Source organism: Globicephala melas, chromosome 14 (genome assembly GCF_963455315.2).
Source record: "Globicephala melas chromosome 14, mGloMel1.2, whole genome shotgun sequence".
Lineage (NCBI taxonomy): Eukaryota > Metazoa > Chordata > Mammalia > Artiodactyla > Delphinidae > Globicephala > Globicephala melas.
The window spans coordinates 11,730,548-11,748,225 of NC_083327.1; the positions used below are offsets into that span (position 1 = coordinate 11,730,548).

The 17,678-nt window shown below is 39.8% G+C and overlaps 1 protein-coding gene and 1 pseudogene across 7 annotated transcripts in view; one reads left to right on the forward strand and one right to left on the reverse strand.

Annotated features, from left to right (window-relative positions):
* Window positions 1-1,141: 1,141 nt before the first annotated feature.
* The window catches only part of SENP6 (SUMO specific peptidase 6), a 102,244-nt gene continuing 85,707 nt past the window's right edge, over window positions 1,142-17,678 (forward strand). For 4 of the 7 annotated variants that reach the window (XM_030859322.2, XM_030859323.2, XM_030859324.2 and 1 more), the window contains exon 1: window positions 1,142-1,855. In XM_030859322.2, coding sequence (XP_030715182.1) covers window positions 1,804-1,855 — 52 coding nt within the window. In that variant the 5' untranslated portion in view covers window positions 1,142-1,803. Of the gene's footprint in view, window positions 1,856-2,619; window positions 2,708-17,678 lie in introns of those variants that run through there. The other 3 variants (XM_030859325.2, XM_030859337.2, XM_030859328.3) reach the window with 3 other exon arrangements.
* On the reverse strand, window positions 8,128-8,861 carry LOC132593400 (protein LSM14 homolog A-like; annotated as a pseudogene).

The window sequence follows — 17,678 nt, forward strand, 5'->3', positions numbered from 1 at the left end:
CCCGTGAGCCATAGCCGCTGAGCCTGCGCGTCTGGAGCCTGTGCTCCGCAACGGGAGAGGCCACAACAGTGAGAGGCCCGCGTACCGCAAAAAAAAAAAAAAAAAAAGTGAAACAGTATCACTCAATATCCTCAAGCAACAAAAACAGCAAATGATAAATTATACTCATTATATTACTCTTACTAAATCAGTAAAGGTTATTAGTTCATTTTAGGAAAAGATTTAAAAGAAGTTTTAAACAAAAACGTTTTCAACTTACGCCTTGGTTAACAAGACAATTAAACTAGTTCATTCCTCAAAGATTGCACTAAATCATAGTTTTTCTGTATCATTTTAATTGCTGTTGAATTTTCATGGGTATGGAGCATAAATTTTTGTTTTTTAAGGCGGGATAGTGAGGGATTTAAGAAAAGTATTTAATTAGAGGACTACACAGAGGAAGGAGTTGAGTTTCGTGGTGGGACCATGCAAGACCTCTTTCCTTTTCTGTATTTTCCAAATTTTCGTTAATGAACGTGTCATCTTTGTAATTAAAAGGAAAAAAGAAAGTAAAAAGAAAGGCAAAGAAGGAAAAGAAAAACGTACATGACATAGTCACCTGCAATTACAAGGCCTGACTTGTAAGACAGGAGACGGGCTTTGAAGTCTCAGGCACATTAAAGGACAGGATTTTTTTTTTTACACTGTCATCCAAAGGGTACTGTAGAATCCTCCCTGATGAATTATTTTCAAAACTAAAATGAATGAAGACCACAATCATTTTCCCCACATGTGATCGCGCTACCTCACTCTACCTTTTCTCTTCAATTGGCTACGGTTTAAACCGAAGGCCTCCTCAGAGGAATATGAACTCGGAACATTTCTCAGGCCATCGTGGTGCCACAGAAGCCGAATGCATCGCCGGCCCAGCCCGGAAGCCCAGGTCTGCCATGGGGACCTCGGCGGGCGCTCCCGAGGTCGGACCAAACGTGCGCGGGCCGAGCCGGCACCGTGCTGGGCCGGTGCTACAGAGGGTCAGGCGGCGGGCGCCGCAGTCCGCTCCGCTCGCGAGGGAGCTCGGGCTCCTGAGGGCGAGCCGCGCTGGGGGCGACAGGGTCGGCGGCGGGGGCGGGGGGCGGGGGGGCGAGCGCGTTGTGGCGTCAGCGGCAACCGTGGGGGAGGAGCGGCGGCTGGCGCTGCTGTGGCGACGGACGCGAGGCGGTGGCGGAGGAGACCCACCACTGTCCACATGGACAGTCGCAGAGGTCTCGGCTGATACATTCGCGTCTGGGCGGGGTGGGCGGACGGCCTTAGCGGCGGCGGCTGTGCCTGCGGCTGCTGAAAGGAGCGGAGGGCCCGGGGGCGCCTGACGGTCGCGGAGACCTCACAAACCCGGGGCGAGGGGTGCGGCCATTTTACGGTCCGGGACTGAGGGAGGCGTGTTTGTGTGCTCGCCCTCAGACTCTCTTCCTGCGGGCCCGCCGCTAGGGGAAGCTTCTCGGGCGGCCTGGGCGGGCGGTGGATGGGGAGTCGCGGGCCGAGAGGCACCGGGCCCGGGAAGCGCCGTCGCCGTCGCTCGCGTTTGCCCGGCGGAGCCTGAGGAGCCCAGGCCGCGGCTCTCGCCGCCCGCCCGCGGATAGGCCCGGGAGCCGGCCTGCTTTTGTGTAGGCCCGTCCGGACGGGGGAGCGCTGCCCGCCTGACGGCCGAGTCTTAGGCCCGCAACCCTGCGGCGGCTAACCTCCTGCGGCGCGGCCCCTCATCCCGGCGAACGCGGCGGCGGTGTGGGCCATGGATTAGGGAGGCGGCGGCGTGGGAGGAGGAAGATGGCGGCTGGCAAGAGCGACGGCAGCGCCGGGGAGATTACTTTTCTAGAAGGTACATCAATTTCTGCCTTCGAGGGGCTGGGGGTGGGGAACTACAGGAAAATGTGGGCCCCTGATTCCCGGCTATGCAGGTGTGGGCGCCGGCTGGGTTTGGGGGGCTCCGGGGCGCTGGCGGGCGCGCTGGGTCCGAGTCCGTGTGAGCTAGGGGCTCGGCCGGGAGCCGGGAGGCCGAGGGGGCGTCGGTGGACCGGCCGGGAGCCGGAGTTGATGCGTGTCCTTTGAGAGTGTACGCGTGTCTTTGACATGTTTTTTCTTTTTTTGGTTTCTCCGTGGTGGCCTAAGGATGAGAGCAGATTACGCTCGGGTCTCGTTTGGTGTTCATGGAAAGTTTCAAATCGCTAAGGTTGGGTGAAATCGGGGGCCAGTCCACGTAGGGAGGGGAGAGGTAGTTTCCTGAGCTTGTTTTATACGCCCGTCCCCGTCTTTCTTTTTTCGCGGAGCTTCAGGCTTCCTCTTGCAGCCAGCATTCAGATTAGGCCTGGCTCTGTCAGGTAATCTTACGAAATGTGTTTTGTTAACGATATTTTAGAAAACAATTTATCGGAAAAAAAGAGAACGAGATTCACAGTGTCAGTTTTGGGACAGTCACCCAAGCTGATAGACGAAGTTTGAGTGTTTACATTTTAATTCATTTGTGAGGGAAAGTTAAACATTTGCTGCAGGCGGACTAAGCTAGTCGTAAGTAAGAAAAGCCATCTATTATTGTTGGGGATAATGGGTAACAGTATTGGCTCTTGGCCCACATATAAGGATCCCTAAAATACAGCTAAATTCGTTGTCGTTGTGGACCTGGAACTCTCAACGTTTATTGCGTAATTCGACTGTGGATTCACCGTTCGTGACGGTAATTAGGTTTATAAATATGTTTGGGAGAGCGGGTTTATGAGTGTGGGTCTATCTGCTGTGCGGTGACTTAAAAAAAGATTTAACTCCTCTTCGGATAATGTTGCAAAGATGAATTTCATATGGGGTAAAAGGAGTACTTTAAAGATAACTAGTTGGAAACATTTCTGAATTAAGAAAGTACAACTTCACTGTGGTACAAGGTCCTCCAAGAGGGTGTGGAAGGGTGGGTATGCCGAGTTTACAGTTTTATTAACTGCACCTGGAACAGGGCCTGGAACACAGTAGGTACTCAGTATTAGGCTAATGAACAAATGGGTACTAATGGAGCTGAGTGGGAAAAGAAATCTTAATTTTCTTAATCTTCCTTGGAGTGTAGTGTAGCAGAGCCAAAAACAAAATTTTACCTTGTGTGCAAACCAGCCTTTATTTAAAAGTGATGAGAGTTTTATATGAGCTTTGTGGTAAGAAGGTGTGGAAAACTTGCAAGTTTTTCTGGGTTCACTTCGTATTTCTTTTATTCTCTCCATTCTCATTTGGGCAGAATGGTTACCTGTCGGGCTGAGAGTGGTGCAGCTTGTGTTACAGGTGGTGCTATGTGATGAACATAGGGAGAATAGAAAGAGCATAAATAAGGCCAACAGATACAGGGCCAATGTGAAATTTAAAACTGTTGCTTTTAGTTTATTCTAACTTAAGGGTCTGTGAATTGCTCTAGGGGTTAAACTTGAGTTTCCCCATGTCTCCTTCAGCATTCTCAGAAAGCAAGTGAATGGTACCTTGTTTAGAATATGAGCATAAGGGAGAGCAGGCATTTCGGTTTTTCATATACTGTACTGAATCTTTTGAAATAAATGGAAGGATATTTAGTATTACTTGTATTTTTTGTGTTTAATATTTTGTATTTAATTCTTTTGGTTCTTTACACTTTTAATGATAAAATACTCCAATATAGCTTGCCAGATATTCATTCATCAAATATTTATAGTGGCCTACTCTGTACTAGGCACTTTACCAAGGTGAATACAGCAGTGCATAAGACAGGGTCCTTGCCTTTATGGGACTTACATTTTAGTGGGAGGGACTTTTTATAAATAAGTAAAAGTTAATCCATTTAAAACACTCTTACCCCATTTTTTCCACATAGTTTCCTTCTTCACTTTATTTAGATCTGCTCAGACCTGACAACCTACTTACAGTGTCATGCTGCCACACATGTACAAACACATGGTATTCCCTTTAACTGCTTTATTTTTCATGGTAGCACTTTTCACATGATAAATTTATGTCTTCATGTTTTTTAGTCCTATTAAAATATAAGCTCCGTGAAAGCAATGGCTTTCTCTTTTCACCATCATATTTCTTGCATGTGGAGCATATTTATTTGTTGTTAGTGAAATAAACAGGGTGATAATAGTGTGATAAAGGCTATGGAAGAAAAATACAGAGCAGTGGATGAATGAGAAAGCCATTTTACAGTGTTAAAGTCAAGAAAGGCCTTACTGAGGTCACACATGTATTAAGGTCATACCTTAACTGTGGGACTAGAGTATGACAGAGGGCATGATGTCTCTAAAGGTTCCAAGATGATATAGGATTCCATTTGTTTAAAAAAAGGAGGTCATTATGGCTGAAACATAGCAAGCAAAGAAGTGAGTGATATGAAAGAGAGGTAGCAGATCATGCAAGATCATGAATTTTTATTTGATTCTGAGAAGTAGGAAGTCATTGAAGAGTTTGGGACAAAGGAGTGTAATGATACGGTTTATCTTTGTTTTAAAAAAAACTGCTTTGCTCCTGGAGTGAGTGAGAGGACAGCAAGAGTAAAAGCAGGGGTATTAGTTAGGAGAGTATTGTAGCAGTCTGAAAAATAGATGGGCTTGGATTAGGATGGTAGCAGTGGCAATTGGGGAAGAGGAGTGGATAGATCGAAGATCCGTTTGGATGTAGAGCTTACAGGACTTCCCGATGCATTGCATATTGAGGATCAGAGTAAGGGAGGAATCAAAGATGACTCCTAGGGTTTTGGTTTGAGGTGTTGCACGGGGGCGCGGGATTACATTCACTGAGATGGAGTAGACTGGCAGAGGAATGAGAAGTAAGTTAATAGCTCTGCTTTGGTCTCTTTAAGTTTGAGGTGCTTGTTGTCCATTTTCTAAATTATGTTTTACATTCTTATAAAATATTAAGTAAAATACTAATTCCATTTCCTTTTCTGGCTTCTTTAGGGAAAAGAGACCTATTGGTTACTATTGTACTTTATTTTGTTGGTATAGTATCACACTGAAATTGTGTGAATTTAATTAGGCTACAGCTGGTATTGAATTTTTTCTTTCCCCTCTTTGATTTGTTTCTTTCTCTTCTATTCACTTAAGGTTGTCTTCTGCCCCTTTTCCACTTGTGATAGCTAGTTTGGCAGATTTCTCTTTTGTTTATTCATTCAAAGGATATTTATTGAGCAACTGTAACATTGTAGGTACTTCGCTGAGAGTCACAGTGGGGGAGGGAAGGCGGTTTCCCCTTGGAGTTTCCAGTCCAGTGAGGGGAGTCAGTAATCAAATAAGCGTACTTGTAAGTGTAAAATTTCAACTGTCAAGTGCAACCAAAGGGGATTATTTGTAATAATGAGAATTTGATCTAATCAGGGCAGTTTGAAGGGTGAATAGGAGAGGGAAAGGTGGAGAGAGAGAGCTTTCCAGCCAGGGGGAATACAATAGAGGAAGCATGGCACGTTTAGGGAACTGAAAGGACAGTGTGGTGCTAGTAAGGAGAGTGGTACAAGATAAGACCAGAGGTTAACATCATCAGCTTTGTTTCAGAAAAGGTCATTGGCTCCCACACAGAAATAGCTCTAGAGAGGGGCAGAAGATTGTTGTCGAGATCAGTTAGGAGACTTGTAGTATAGGGCAAAGGTGACCGTAGTTAGCTTGTTCTTGTAACCTTTCTTTTGATATTCTCCCCCTTCTTTTCTCCTCTGGCAAGTGTACCTCCTCTCTCATTTCTTTTTCTTTATTATACTGTTCTTGTTCATTCTAGCTTTCTTTACCTTTTTTCTTCTACCAACTAATTGCTTCACCAATATTTTCTCCCATTTTTTCTGCTTTCCCTTTCATATGTATGTATGTGTGGGTGTGTGTATTTCCTACTTTGTTTTTGTTCTTTTAATGCTTGCCTTCTCTCTTATTTGAATTCTAGTTTTTATTGTTGTCTTTCACTTACTACCTTTCTTTTTCTAGGTATTAGCTGATTGTTTTGATATTCTAGATTGACTAGTGTAGTGAGAGAGGTAACAGAGAATGAAGTTATGTATTCCATATGTCTAGACTTCTGTAAGTTAATTGTTCCTGTTGCCATTACAAAAGTATGTTGACTGTTTGAAATCAAGTGGTGTAGAGGGGTTATATGACCTAGAGCAAGTAAGTGGGGCAGTCAGAACTGGAGCTTGAGACCTGTCCTATAGCCTTAACCTCCTTCAGCATTTCCTTCCTTCTTTCCTCCCTCCTTCCCTTCTTTATCCCTTTGCTTTCCCATTCTTCTTACCTGTTTATCCTTGGGGGTGGGAGTGGACAAGAGACGGGAAAATAACAGAGTTATGGGGAGTTACCATTTACTGATGAAGCAGCGCTCTAAGAGGGCAAAAGCTGAAGCCACAGGTCTCTTAAGGCCCAACTTCAGAAATTATACAGTGTCACTTCTGTCACATTCGATTGGCCAGAAGGCCACAGAGCCAGCCCAGATTCAAGAGAAGGGGAAGGAGAACCATCACTCGGCAGGAATAGTGGGAAAGAATTTGCAGCCATCTTTAATCCATGCAGCCATCTTTCCTCTCCCAAACCTCCCTGTTTTGGGGTTTGTTTGTTTTTTTTAATACTTTCAACAAAGTCATAGTATTTCTTAAACTTGAAAATGACAGTTCTTTTGAGATCCCAAAATTTCTAATTTCTGGACAGTTTAGGAAGCTAAAGGAAGAGAACAAAGTAGACCACACATTTGTAATTTGTTTCAAAGGTATAAATAGCAACATAAACAGTCATTGGTTAACTTTCCTTTGATTAGGGACTGATTCAAGAATTTCTGAAACCAAGCAAGCATAAGTAAGAAGAAAAGAGAAAGAATGTTAGGAACTTTTCCTTCCTTTTTTTCTTTCATTCATTGATGTCTGGGTCATGGTGGAGTTGTTATTGTTATCTTTCTCATTTTCATTACCTAAACTCTTAGAAACATCGTCACCACTATTTACAGTATTAAAAATTAAACGTTATCTTGATACAAAACACAACAGTTAATCCATAAAGTCAGAGGCAGACTGTTGATCACAATTACAACCAACTTCATTTGTACACTTAGGTCACATTACTTGCAGTGATGCAACAATGGATGATGCATTATTGTGAGCTGCAAATTATGGTTGCCTACATCACCTAAAAAACAGAAAGTAGATATGTAGTATCCATTTGACCCTAAAAACAGTGTTACTTTTAGCCCGTTTTTTGGGCTACCTTAAAAAAACTTAGGGTCTTGTACTTCTCAGAGCCTTCTGCATCCATCACCAGCAATTAGGACCTCTTGTCTCCTGGCTAAAATTGGAACAGTCCTAGGCAAATTGGGACATGTGGACACTCTGCCTTGTCCCACATTAACAGCAACTACTTTGAGGCTGTCTGAAACTATAGGCTTGAAAAGTAAGACAGCAAGCCATATTCTGACCTTGTTTTGGGAGAGTTTTGGTTTTTTTTTGTTTTTTTTTGCGGTACGCGGGCCTCTCACTGTTGTGGCCTTTCCCGTTGCGGAGCACAGGCTCCGGACGCGCAGGCTCAGCGGCCATGGCTCACGGGTCCAGCCGCTCTGCGGCATGTGGGATCCTCCCGGACCAGGGCACGAACCCACGTCTGCTGCATCGGCAGGCGGGACTCTCAACCACTGTGCCACCAGGGAAGCCCTCAGAGAGTTTTTTTTTGTTATTTCAAATACATTTCATGCTTGGTTTTGAATATGAGGGTTTTTTCCTCCCACATTAACTGCGTTACAATCTATGAAATATAGCAGGGAGAAAAAAACCAAACAGTGCTGGTGTACAGTGTATAACAAATGTACTTTTTTCTTTTTTGCAAAGACTGAAGCCATTTTTAAGGACATTAAGAGCTAGAAATTTCCCAAGACTTGTTTGTATACTATGTAATAACTTTGTTGTCTTTCCTATATTAAAAAAAAAATCTGCAAACTTTCTGCCTCCACAACCTCCTGTGTATGAATCTGCCACTAAATCTTGGAGACATGGTGAAAATACTGCCTTTTACCACCATGACCTCTGGTGACTCTATCTTCATGGAAACCAATATCTTCTCTGCCTCTGAAATTCCTATGCCACTGTTTGGATGAGGAGGGATTCCATATTTTGGCATTTAAACTTATTTCTTCAGTTCAGGTTTGTCTCCATTCTCTATTATCACAGGAAATAAAAAACACTGATTTAATTTTGTCAGTATAGCAATTAAGTCTGCAAATCTTCATCAGCGTTTCCTTTACAAGTTTGAGTACCAACTCCTGAGTCTCCTTGTCTTCACCGTTCATAGGCTTTACCTGTTTTTCAAGTTTATCTTCTTTTAATTTAAGTTTATTATGACACTGTCAATTTTCTCCTTGTTGAATGATGCATTTGCACTTTCAGAATTAAAGTGTTTCATTGGTCCATCTCATTGAATACTGTTCCCCTGCCATCTTGATGGTGTTCTCCCCTTTTCTTGGAGCAGAAGGAGCATTTGGAGCCACTTGTCTCTCGCGATCATTTCTTAGGTTATTCGTTTTCTCTCTTTGGAACTTTGTGTGCTTGTGATAACTATATTTTAGAGATTGTGTATTGTGTGTGAAGATAGAACCAACTGCATTACTTTGGGGCAAGGTACCCACTGCTTGGTATTTCCATTCCATAGAAGATCAAGATGCTTCCAGCAACACCAACAGCATCAAACTGCTGCCTGATGTTGGCCTTGGACAGAACTAACTTATGCCAGCATCCTGCCGAAAGATCCATAGAAACCCACTGAATGGAATGAAGAGGTAGATAAACTGAGGGAACACTGAACAATAGCTGGATCCTGAGGCAAAGAATATTGTGCTTTTGGTGGTTCACAGAGAAGTCTAATATTATTCCCAAGGATATAATATATTCAGACTTCATCTTCAGATAGTATTGGACAGTCTATTGGTCTGTCTCCTGTATCAAAAAATAAAGGTTGTATAGATTAGGAATTTAAGAAAACTCACCTCAGCTGGGTGATTTTTCTGCTTCATGAAGCGCCTGTGGGGGTTATTCAGTGGTAGCTTGGCTGGCCTGGAGGCTCCAAGACAGCTTTATTCAAATGTCTGGCTCTGGCCGGTATGGAAAGTTGGGCCCTTCCTTCTCCATGTGGTCGAAAGGCCTCTTCATGTGGTCTCTGCAGTGGGATACCGGTACTTGTAACATGGTGGCTTAGGGCTCCACGAGACTGCCTGTGGAGAATCTTGACAGGTTCTTGAGAAAGACTGGGGCTAAAGCACTACAGAGCCACCTAAAATTGCTTTATTGAGATTTCCTGACGTTTGCATTTAATTCGCTCTTTATGTTTTCTTTTACTGCTTTTATATTTCTAAGTTGCAGAAGTTAACTTCTGTCTCCGTGATCCTTTTTAAAAAATTCTATTTTTTATTATTGTAAAACCTTATCAATAAAAAATTATTAGGAAATATTTCGTATCTGTGGAATATAAAGCATAATATAGCAAAAGCTCATGTTCTACTTCCTAGCCTGAAGAAAACATTACTAATACAGTTGAAGCTGGGCTGAACCCTTTCTTTTTTTTTTAATTTAAAAAAATTTTTTAAAGAAATTTATTTATTTTTGGCCGCGTTGGGTCTTCGTTGCTGCACGCGGGCTTTCTCTAGTTGCGGCGAGCGGGGGCTACTCTTCATTGTGGTACGCGGGCTTCTCACTGTGGTGCTTCTCTTGTTGCGGAGCACGGGCTCTACGTGTGCGGGCTTCAGTAGTTGTGGCTCCCGGGCTCTAGAGTGCAGGCTCAGTAGTTGTCGCGCACGGGCTTAGTTGCTCCACAGCACGTGAATCTTCCTGGACCAGGGCTTGAACCCGTGTCCCCTGCATTGGCAGGCAGATTCTTAACCACTGCGCCACAAGGGAAGTCCCGAACCCTTTCTTTTTTGCATCTTTCTGCCTGCTTTCCAGGGGTAACCACCATCGTTAATTTGGTAGTTATCATTCCCATACATTTCTTTGTACTTTATGTTCTTATCTCTGAACCTGTGTATGTGTACAAATTGTTTTGAATGTTTAGAATATTTTATAAATCATGTCATACTGTATTCTTCTGTAATTTGCTTTTCATTCTTGCAGCATTGTTTGAGAAATTAAATTATGTTGATAAGAATAGGTCTAGTGCTTTGTCATAGTATGAATATACTACCTTTTATTTATGCATTTCCTTTTTTGTGGGAATTAGGTTGTATCTAATTTTTTACTATTACACACATTGCTACTATGAATATTTTAGTATGTCTCATATTGCTACTGTGAACTTTTTTTTAAAGTACATTTCCTTGTGCACATGTGTGTGTTTCTCTAGAGCAGGGGTCAGCAAACTTTTTCTGTAAAGGGCTAGTGAATATCTTACCCTTTGCATTCCAAACAGTCTGTCACAATTACTCAGTGCTGCCAGTTTAGCAAGAAGGCAGTTACAGATCATACATAAGCAAATGAGTGTGGCTGTGTGCCAGTAAACCTTTTTGAACACTGAAATTTGAATTTTATATAATTTTCTTGTAACATGAAACATTAGTCTTGTTTGATTTTTTGTTTTCCCCCCTAGCCATTTATAAATGTAAAAGTATTCTTAGCTTGTGGGCCTTATAAAATCAAGCAGCAGGCCAGATTTGGCTGGGTCATACTTTACTAACATCTGATCTAGGGTATTTCTTAGCAATGGAATTATCGGGTCATGTGCAATTTCAGCTTCACCTAAGTATTGCCAAATTGATCTCCAAAGTGCTTTCACTAGCACTTTTTAAGTTTTCTGTTTATACACATCATTACCTACTTAATAATGTCTGATGTTTTAGTTTTTGCCAGTCTGATGTGGTTATCAGATGGTGGTTTGAATTTGTAATACTCTGGTTTATAGTGAGGTTGAGTATCTTTATTACTGTGTTTTTAAAAATTGTTCACTGTTCATTGAATATTCAAAAAATATTGAGTGCCAACCTAGAGGTAACCCCTATTCTATGTGCCTGTGGTGCGTGAGTAAACTAAACAAAATACTCTATGAGTTTCTTTTTGTTTTTTGGGTTATTTTGTGTGTTTCCTCAGTTCTTAGTTGCTCATGTTTTCTGCACATTTTGTTCTGTTGGAATGTTGGGGTTCTTTATATAGTCTGGATAGGAAACCTTGGTTGAATTACGTGTATTGAACATACATCTTACAGAATTATTACTTGTCTTATTTTTAAACTCATGGAATAATTTTATGAGCAAATTTTTTAAATGTAGTCATTTATTGTTTTTTTCTTAATGTCTTGTGCTTTTTGTGATAGAAGAAATTCTTTGATCTTATTGGTCCCTTATAACTTTACTTTTTTTGGTTTTACTAATCACTGTTCATTTCTTTAGTTTTTACGATAGCAGGAGAGTGCCAGTCGGCTGTTCAGGTTGGGGTAACAGAATCTGAAAATCTATTTGTAGTGTATCTATCTACTTCTTATGTTTTCTTTACATTTAAAAAAGTTTTTAAAAAAGACTATTAATGGGACTTCCTTGGCGGTCCAGTGGTTAAGACTCTGCTCTTCCACTGCAGGGGGCACGGGCTCGGTCCCTGGTCAGGAAACTTAAGATCCCGCATGCTGCGCAGCATGGCCAAGGAAAAAAAACAGACTTTATTAAATACTTGCAAACCATATATCTGATAAGGGGTTAATATCCAAAATATATAAAGAACTCATATAACTCAATAGCAAAAAACCCAAATAATCCAATTAAAAATAGGCAAAGGACTTGAATAGACATTTTTTCCAAAGAAGACCTACAGATGGCCAACAGATACCTGAAAAGGTGCTCAGCATCACTAATTATTAGGGAAATGCCAATCGAAACTACCATGAGATATAACCTCATGCCTGTTACAATGGTTATTATGAAACCATGGTGACCATGCGCTGTTGGTGGGAGTGTAGATTGGTGCAGCCACTATGGAAAACAGTATGGAGGTTCCTCAGGAGATTAAAAGTAGAACTACCATATGATCCAGCAATTCTACTTATGTGAATATATCTGAAGGAAACAAAAACACTATGTTGAAGAGATATCTGTGCCCCCCTGTTCTGTAGCCGAGACATGGATACAATCTAACTGTCCATGCATGAGTGGAAGAACGGATAAAGATGTTGTGTGTATATACAATGGACTATTATTCAGACATAAAAGGGAGAGAAATCCTGCCATTTGTGACAACACGGGTGGACCCTGAGAGCATTATGCTAAGTGAAATAAGAATGCTGTGTGATCCCACTTATGTGTGGAATCTTAAAAAAAAAAAATCCCAAGCTCATAGAAAAAGAGAACAGATTTGTGGTTACCAGAGGCAGGGCACGGGAGGTAGGGGACTTGGATGAAAGTGCTCAGAAGGTACAAACTTCCAGTTACAGGATAAATAAGTACTGGGGTTGTAATGTATAAAATGATGGGTGGCTATAGTTAATACTCCTATAGGGCTTATTTGGAAGGTGTTAGAGTAAATCCTAAGAGTTCTCATCACAAGGAAAGAAACTTTCTTCCTTCATTTCCTTCCTTCCCTTCCCTCTCTTCCCTTTTCTTTATTTCTTTCCCTAGCTTGCTTTCTTTTTTCTCTTTCCCTCTCTCTCTTTCTCCTTCCTTCTTTTCTTTCCTTCTTTCTTTCTTTCTTTCATCTATATGAGATGATAGATGATAACTGAACATATTATGGTAATCATTTCACAATATATGTAAGTGAAGTCATTATGTTGTACACCTTGAACTTATACAGTGCTGCTCAGTTATATATCAGTAAAACTGGGCAGGGAAGACTTGTTTTTGTTTTTTATTTTTCTTTTTTCTAGCCATGCAAAAGAATTACTTATTATTTTTTAAGAGCAGTTTTAGTTTCACAGCAAAGCGGAAGGTACAGAGATTTGCCATACACCTCTCACCCCCACATCTGCATAGCCTTCACCAGTATCAACATCTCCCACCAGAGTGGTACAACTGATAACCCTCCACCGACAAATCATAGCCCGTAGTTTACGTTTTGGCTCACTCATTGTGTGGTATAGTCTGTGGGTTTGGATAAGTGTGTAATGACATGTCTCCATCATTATCATGTCATACGGAGTATTTTCATTGCCATAAAAATCTTCATTGTTCTACCTATTCATCCCTCAGCCCCTCCACCCTCACCTCACCTTGGCAACTACTGATCTTTTTACTATCTCCATAGTTTTGCCTTGCCCAGAATGTCATCCAGTTGAAATCATATAGTAGATCGCCTTTTCAGGTTGGTTTCTTTCACTTAGTAATAGGCATTTAAGGTTCTTCCGTGGATTTTTTTTTTTTTTCCGTGGCTATTACTAAGTGAGGTCTTGGTATATTTTGGATAAAGTCCTTTATCAGATGTGTTTTTTTTGCAAATATTTTCTCCTGATCTTTGGCTTGTTTTCTAATTTTCTTGGCAGAGCAAAAGGTTTTAATTTTAATGAAGTCCAGTTTATCAGTTCTTTCTTTCATGGATTATACCTTTGGTGTTTCATCTAAAGAGTCATCACCATACCTAAGAGTCATCTAGATTTTCTCCTATGTTATCTTCTAGGAGTTTTATAGTTTTGTATTTTACATTTAGGTCTGTGATCCATTTTGAATTAAATAACTTGCTAAGATTTTGATTGCGATTGCACTGAATTTATTGATAAAGTTGGAAAGAACTGACATCTGGACAGTATTGAGTCTTCCCATTCATGAACATGAAATATCTCTCCATTTTTTTAGTTTTTCTTTCATTTCATTTATCAGTTTTGTAGGTTCCATCATAAAGATTTTGTACATATTCTGTTAGCTTTATAGCTAAGTATTTCATTCTTGGGGGTGCTAATGTGTTACTGTGTTTTTAATTTCACATTTACCTTGCTCATTACTGGTATATAGGAAAGCATTTAATTGTTTTGTATTAACCTTGTATCCTGCAGCCTTACTATAATTGCTTACTAGTTCCAGTAGGGTTTTTTTGAGTGATTCTTTTGGATTTTCTACCTAGACGATCATAGTATTTCAGTCTTTCTTTGTCTTTCTTTACCTTGACATGTTTAAAGTATACTGGACAGTTATTTTGTAGTTTGGGTTTGTCTGATGTTTCCTCATGATTAGATTTAGGTTATGAGTTTTTATAAGGAATGCCTTGGTAGTGATCTTTTGTCCTATTACTGGTGAAATTAACTTTGATCATTTAGTGTTTGCCAGATTTCTCCACTGAAAGGTACTATCATTTTCCCCTTTGTAGTTAATAAATATTTTGTGGGAAACTACTTTGAAGCAATATAAATGACATATTTCTCTTCAGATTTCATCCATTAGTTTTAGCTTCTTTCCATTTATTTATTAGTTTCAGCATTCCTTGATGATGCATCCCTGAATCATTTTTTATTATAACGGTTTTGTTTTGTGAATTATATTCATAATTTTCAAATGTTAACTCTTGCTTTTAGAATAAACCCTACTTGATTGTAATATTATTCTTTGTCTATCACTGGATTTGATTTACTGATATTAAGGGTTTTATATCTGTCTTCATGAGAGAGTGCTTGGTAATTTCCTTCCTTAAATGTCGTTATCAGGTTTAGGATCAGGTATACTGACTTCATAAAATGAGCTGCAAAGTGTTCCTTTTTTTTTATTTTCTGGGAAAGTTTAGGTAAATTTGTTGCTATATTTTACAAGTTTGAAAGAAATTATGGGAGAAGCCTTCTGGGTCTGAGTTTCTCTTTACAGAAAGATTTATAATAATTCAGTTTCTTTTATTGACAGCAGTGTTCAAAAATTTTTTTTCTTGTGTCAATTTGGTAATATCTGTGCCCTCATAGGTGTTTAAGTTTGCTTTCTCTAGTCAACTAAGTCAGTTCCTACCCATCCATCAAATTTTCACCTTTCATCAGTTTAGTTACATCTCTCATCTGCTATTATCTTCTTTCTGGGTTCATTTTGTTCTTATGGGTTTCTGCTTTTTACCCCTCTTTCCATTACTGTCATTTTACTGGAGGGGTATGGAGAAAAATGCATATATTTAATTTATGATGCTTAACTGGGATCTCTCTTTAACCTTTGTATTAACTTTCAATTTTGTAAGTACAGTATAGTGGACATAATTTTCCATTCTGATTCTTACGAGTGTCAACCATAACAGGATATTGAAGTGTTGATACTCTCAAGGACTTTTGAGGGTTCAGAGCTTTTGTCCCTAGTGCAAGTTGCCCTAAAATTTATGTTTTTAGAATTTGCTTGCTTTTTGTAATTTATTTTTTCTCATTGGCAGTTATCACTTTCATGAGGTTATTTTTCTTTCATCTGTTAATTTATAGCTTCTAATCTGTCAATTAGGAAATCCTGTGATTACACTTGTTAGAACTGTATGTACGGAACCTTGCTTCTTTAGAGCGTACACAATATAAAATCTCTTGACTTTTCACTGCTTGGTGGCCTTTTTTGTTAACTTGCCTGACTCTCAGTGATGGATAGAGTCTTTATAGACTAGTAATCATCATAGTTTATTACCTTTTCTGTGTTGGTAGCATAACTTAAACTTAACCCTTTCTTTTTTTAAAACAGGTTCATTTTACATTTGATTTTTGAAAATTGGAGTGGGGGATAATTTTAGATTTATAGAGAAGTTTCAAAGATGTTAGAGAGAGTTTCTGTATACCATTTACCCATCTTCCCCTAAAGTTCCCAACTTAGATAATTGTAGTATGTTTGTCAAAAACTAGGAGATTAACATGGGCATAACACTATAGCCTAAACTACAGACTTGACTTGGATTTCACTAGTTATTCCATTAATGTCCTTTTCCTTTTGCACAGTCCAGTCCAGGACACCACATTGCATTTGGTTGTCATGTCTCCTTAGTCCCCTCTGATCATGACAGTTTCTTTATCTTCCCTTATTTTTCATAACCTTGACAGTTTTAAAGAGTTCTGGTCAGGAATTTTGTAAAATGTTCCTCAATTTGGGTTTATCTGATGTGTTCTTTTGACTAAACTGGCATTGTGGGCTTTTGGGAAGAAGCCACAGAGCTGAAGTCGCATTTTCATCACATCATGTTAAGTATGCTATGAATAAGACATCACTTCTCATGTTAACTTTGATGATCACTTAGCTGAGATAGTGATTGGTAGGTTTCTGTCAGTTTACTTTTTTCCTTTTTCTATAGTTGACTCTTTGGAAGTGAGTTACAAAGTTCAGCATATACTGAAGGGAAAGGGAATTCAGTTCCATCTCTTAGAGGAGAGTTTGTACATGTATCATTTGGAATTCTGTAAGGAAGATGTGTCCCTTCTCACCATTTATTTATTTATTCAATTATTTATATCCATGTGGATTCATGAATATTTATTTTATTAAGGAGAATTATAATTCATATCATCATTTTTTTAAAAAAACGCCTTCTTCCTTTCTGGCCCTACATAATACTCCAGGCTTATCTTGTATTTTTCCTGCGTCATCTCTAGAATCAGTCATTTTTCCTAGGAGCTCTGGCTCCTTGTATTGGAGAATGGTATTTAGAAAATAAGATCTGGTTGTAGGTGTGCTTGTTGCTACTGGGGTATCACTGCTTCTACACCTTCTGAGGACAGACCCTTAGCTCTGTATACTAACCCATGGAACAGCATATCTATATTCGTGTCTGTATCTATTAATCTATATGTGTATCAAATAAAAGTTGGTACTGATATCTCTTCCTCTAATCTAGCACCACTAGAACGAACAGTTCATTCTAGCTTTCCTCTCTTTTTTTCATAACTTCTTTTTCTGAAAGGGAGACACCTTGCTCCTGTTATCTACTATTTACTTACTTATATTTACATTATACATGTAAAGAAGTTTCAGATTTACTCATGATGACTTGTTTCCTCCTGTTTCATGATATTTTGGGTTGTGAACTCATTTTTTTGGGAAACTTTTTGAGGCATTGAAATTTTATTTTTTTTAGAGAAGATTTATATTTGATTCTGCTAGTCATTTAGAGGTTTTGGTGATTGTTTTTTTGCCTTTACAAACAGTTTTTTACTGTGGAAAAATATACGTAACGTAAGATTTATTGTTTTAACTGTTTATAAATGTACAAGCGTAGATTGGCATTAAATACATCCATAATGTTGTGCAGCCATCACCACTACCCATTTCCAGAACTTTTTCATCATCCCAGACAAAAGCTCTGTACCCATTAAAAAGTAACTCTGCATTCTCCTCTCCCTCCAGTCCCTGGTGACCTCTGTTCTGCTTGCTCTCTGCATTTCCCTATTCTAGTTACCTCATATAAGTGGAATCATACAATATTTGTCCTTCTGTGCCACTATTGCACTCATTGTAATGTTTTCAGAGTTCATCCATATTGTAGCATGTGTCAGAGTTTCATTTCTTTATGGCTAAATAACACTCCTCTGTATGTGTGTGTGAACACAGCACATTTTGTTTATCCATTCATCTGTTGATGGATATTTGGGTGGTTTCACCTTCTGGCTCTTGTGAATAATGCTGCTGTGAACATTGGTGTACAAGTGTCAGAGTCCATGCTCTCAGTTATTTTGGGGTATATATCTAGAACTAGGATCACTGGGTCATAGGGTAATTCTGTGTTTAACTTTTTGAGGAGCTGCCAAACATTTTCCACAGAGGCTGCACCATTTTATATTCCCACAAGCAATGCGTAAGAG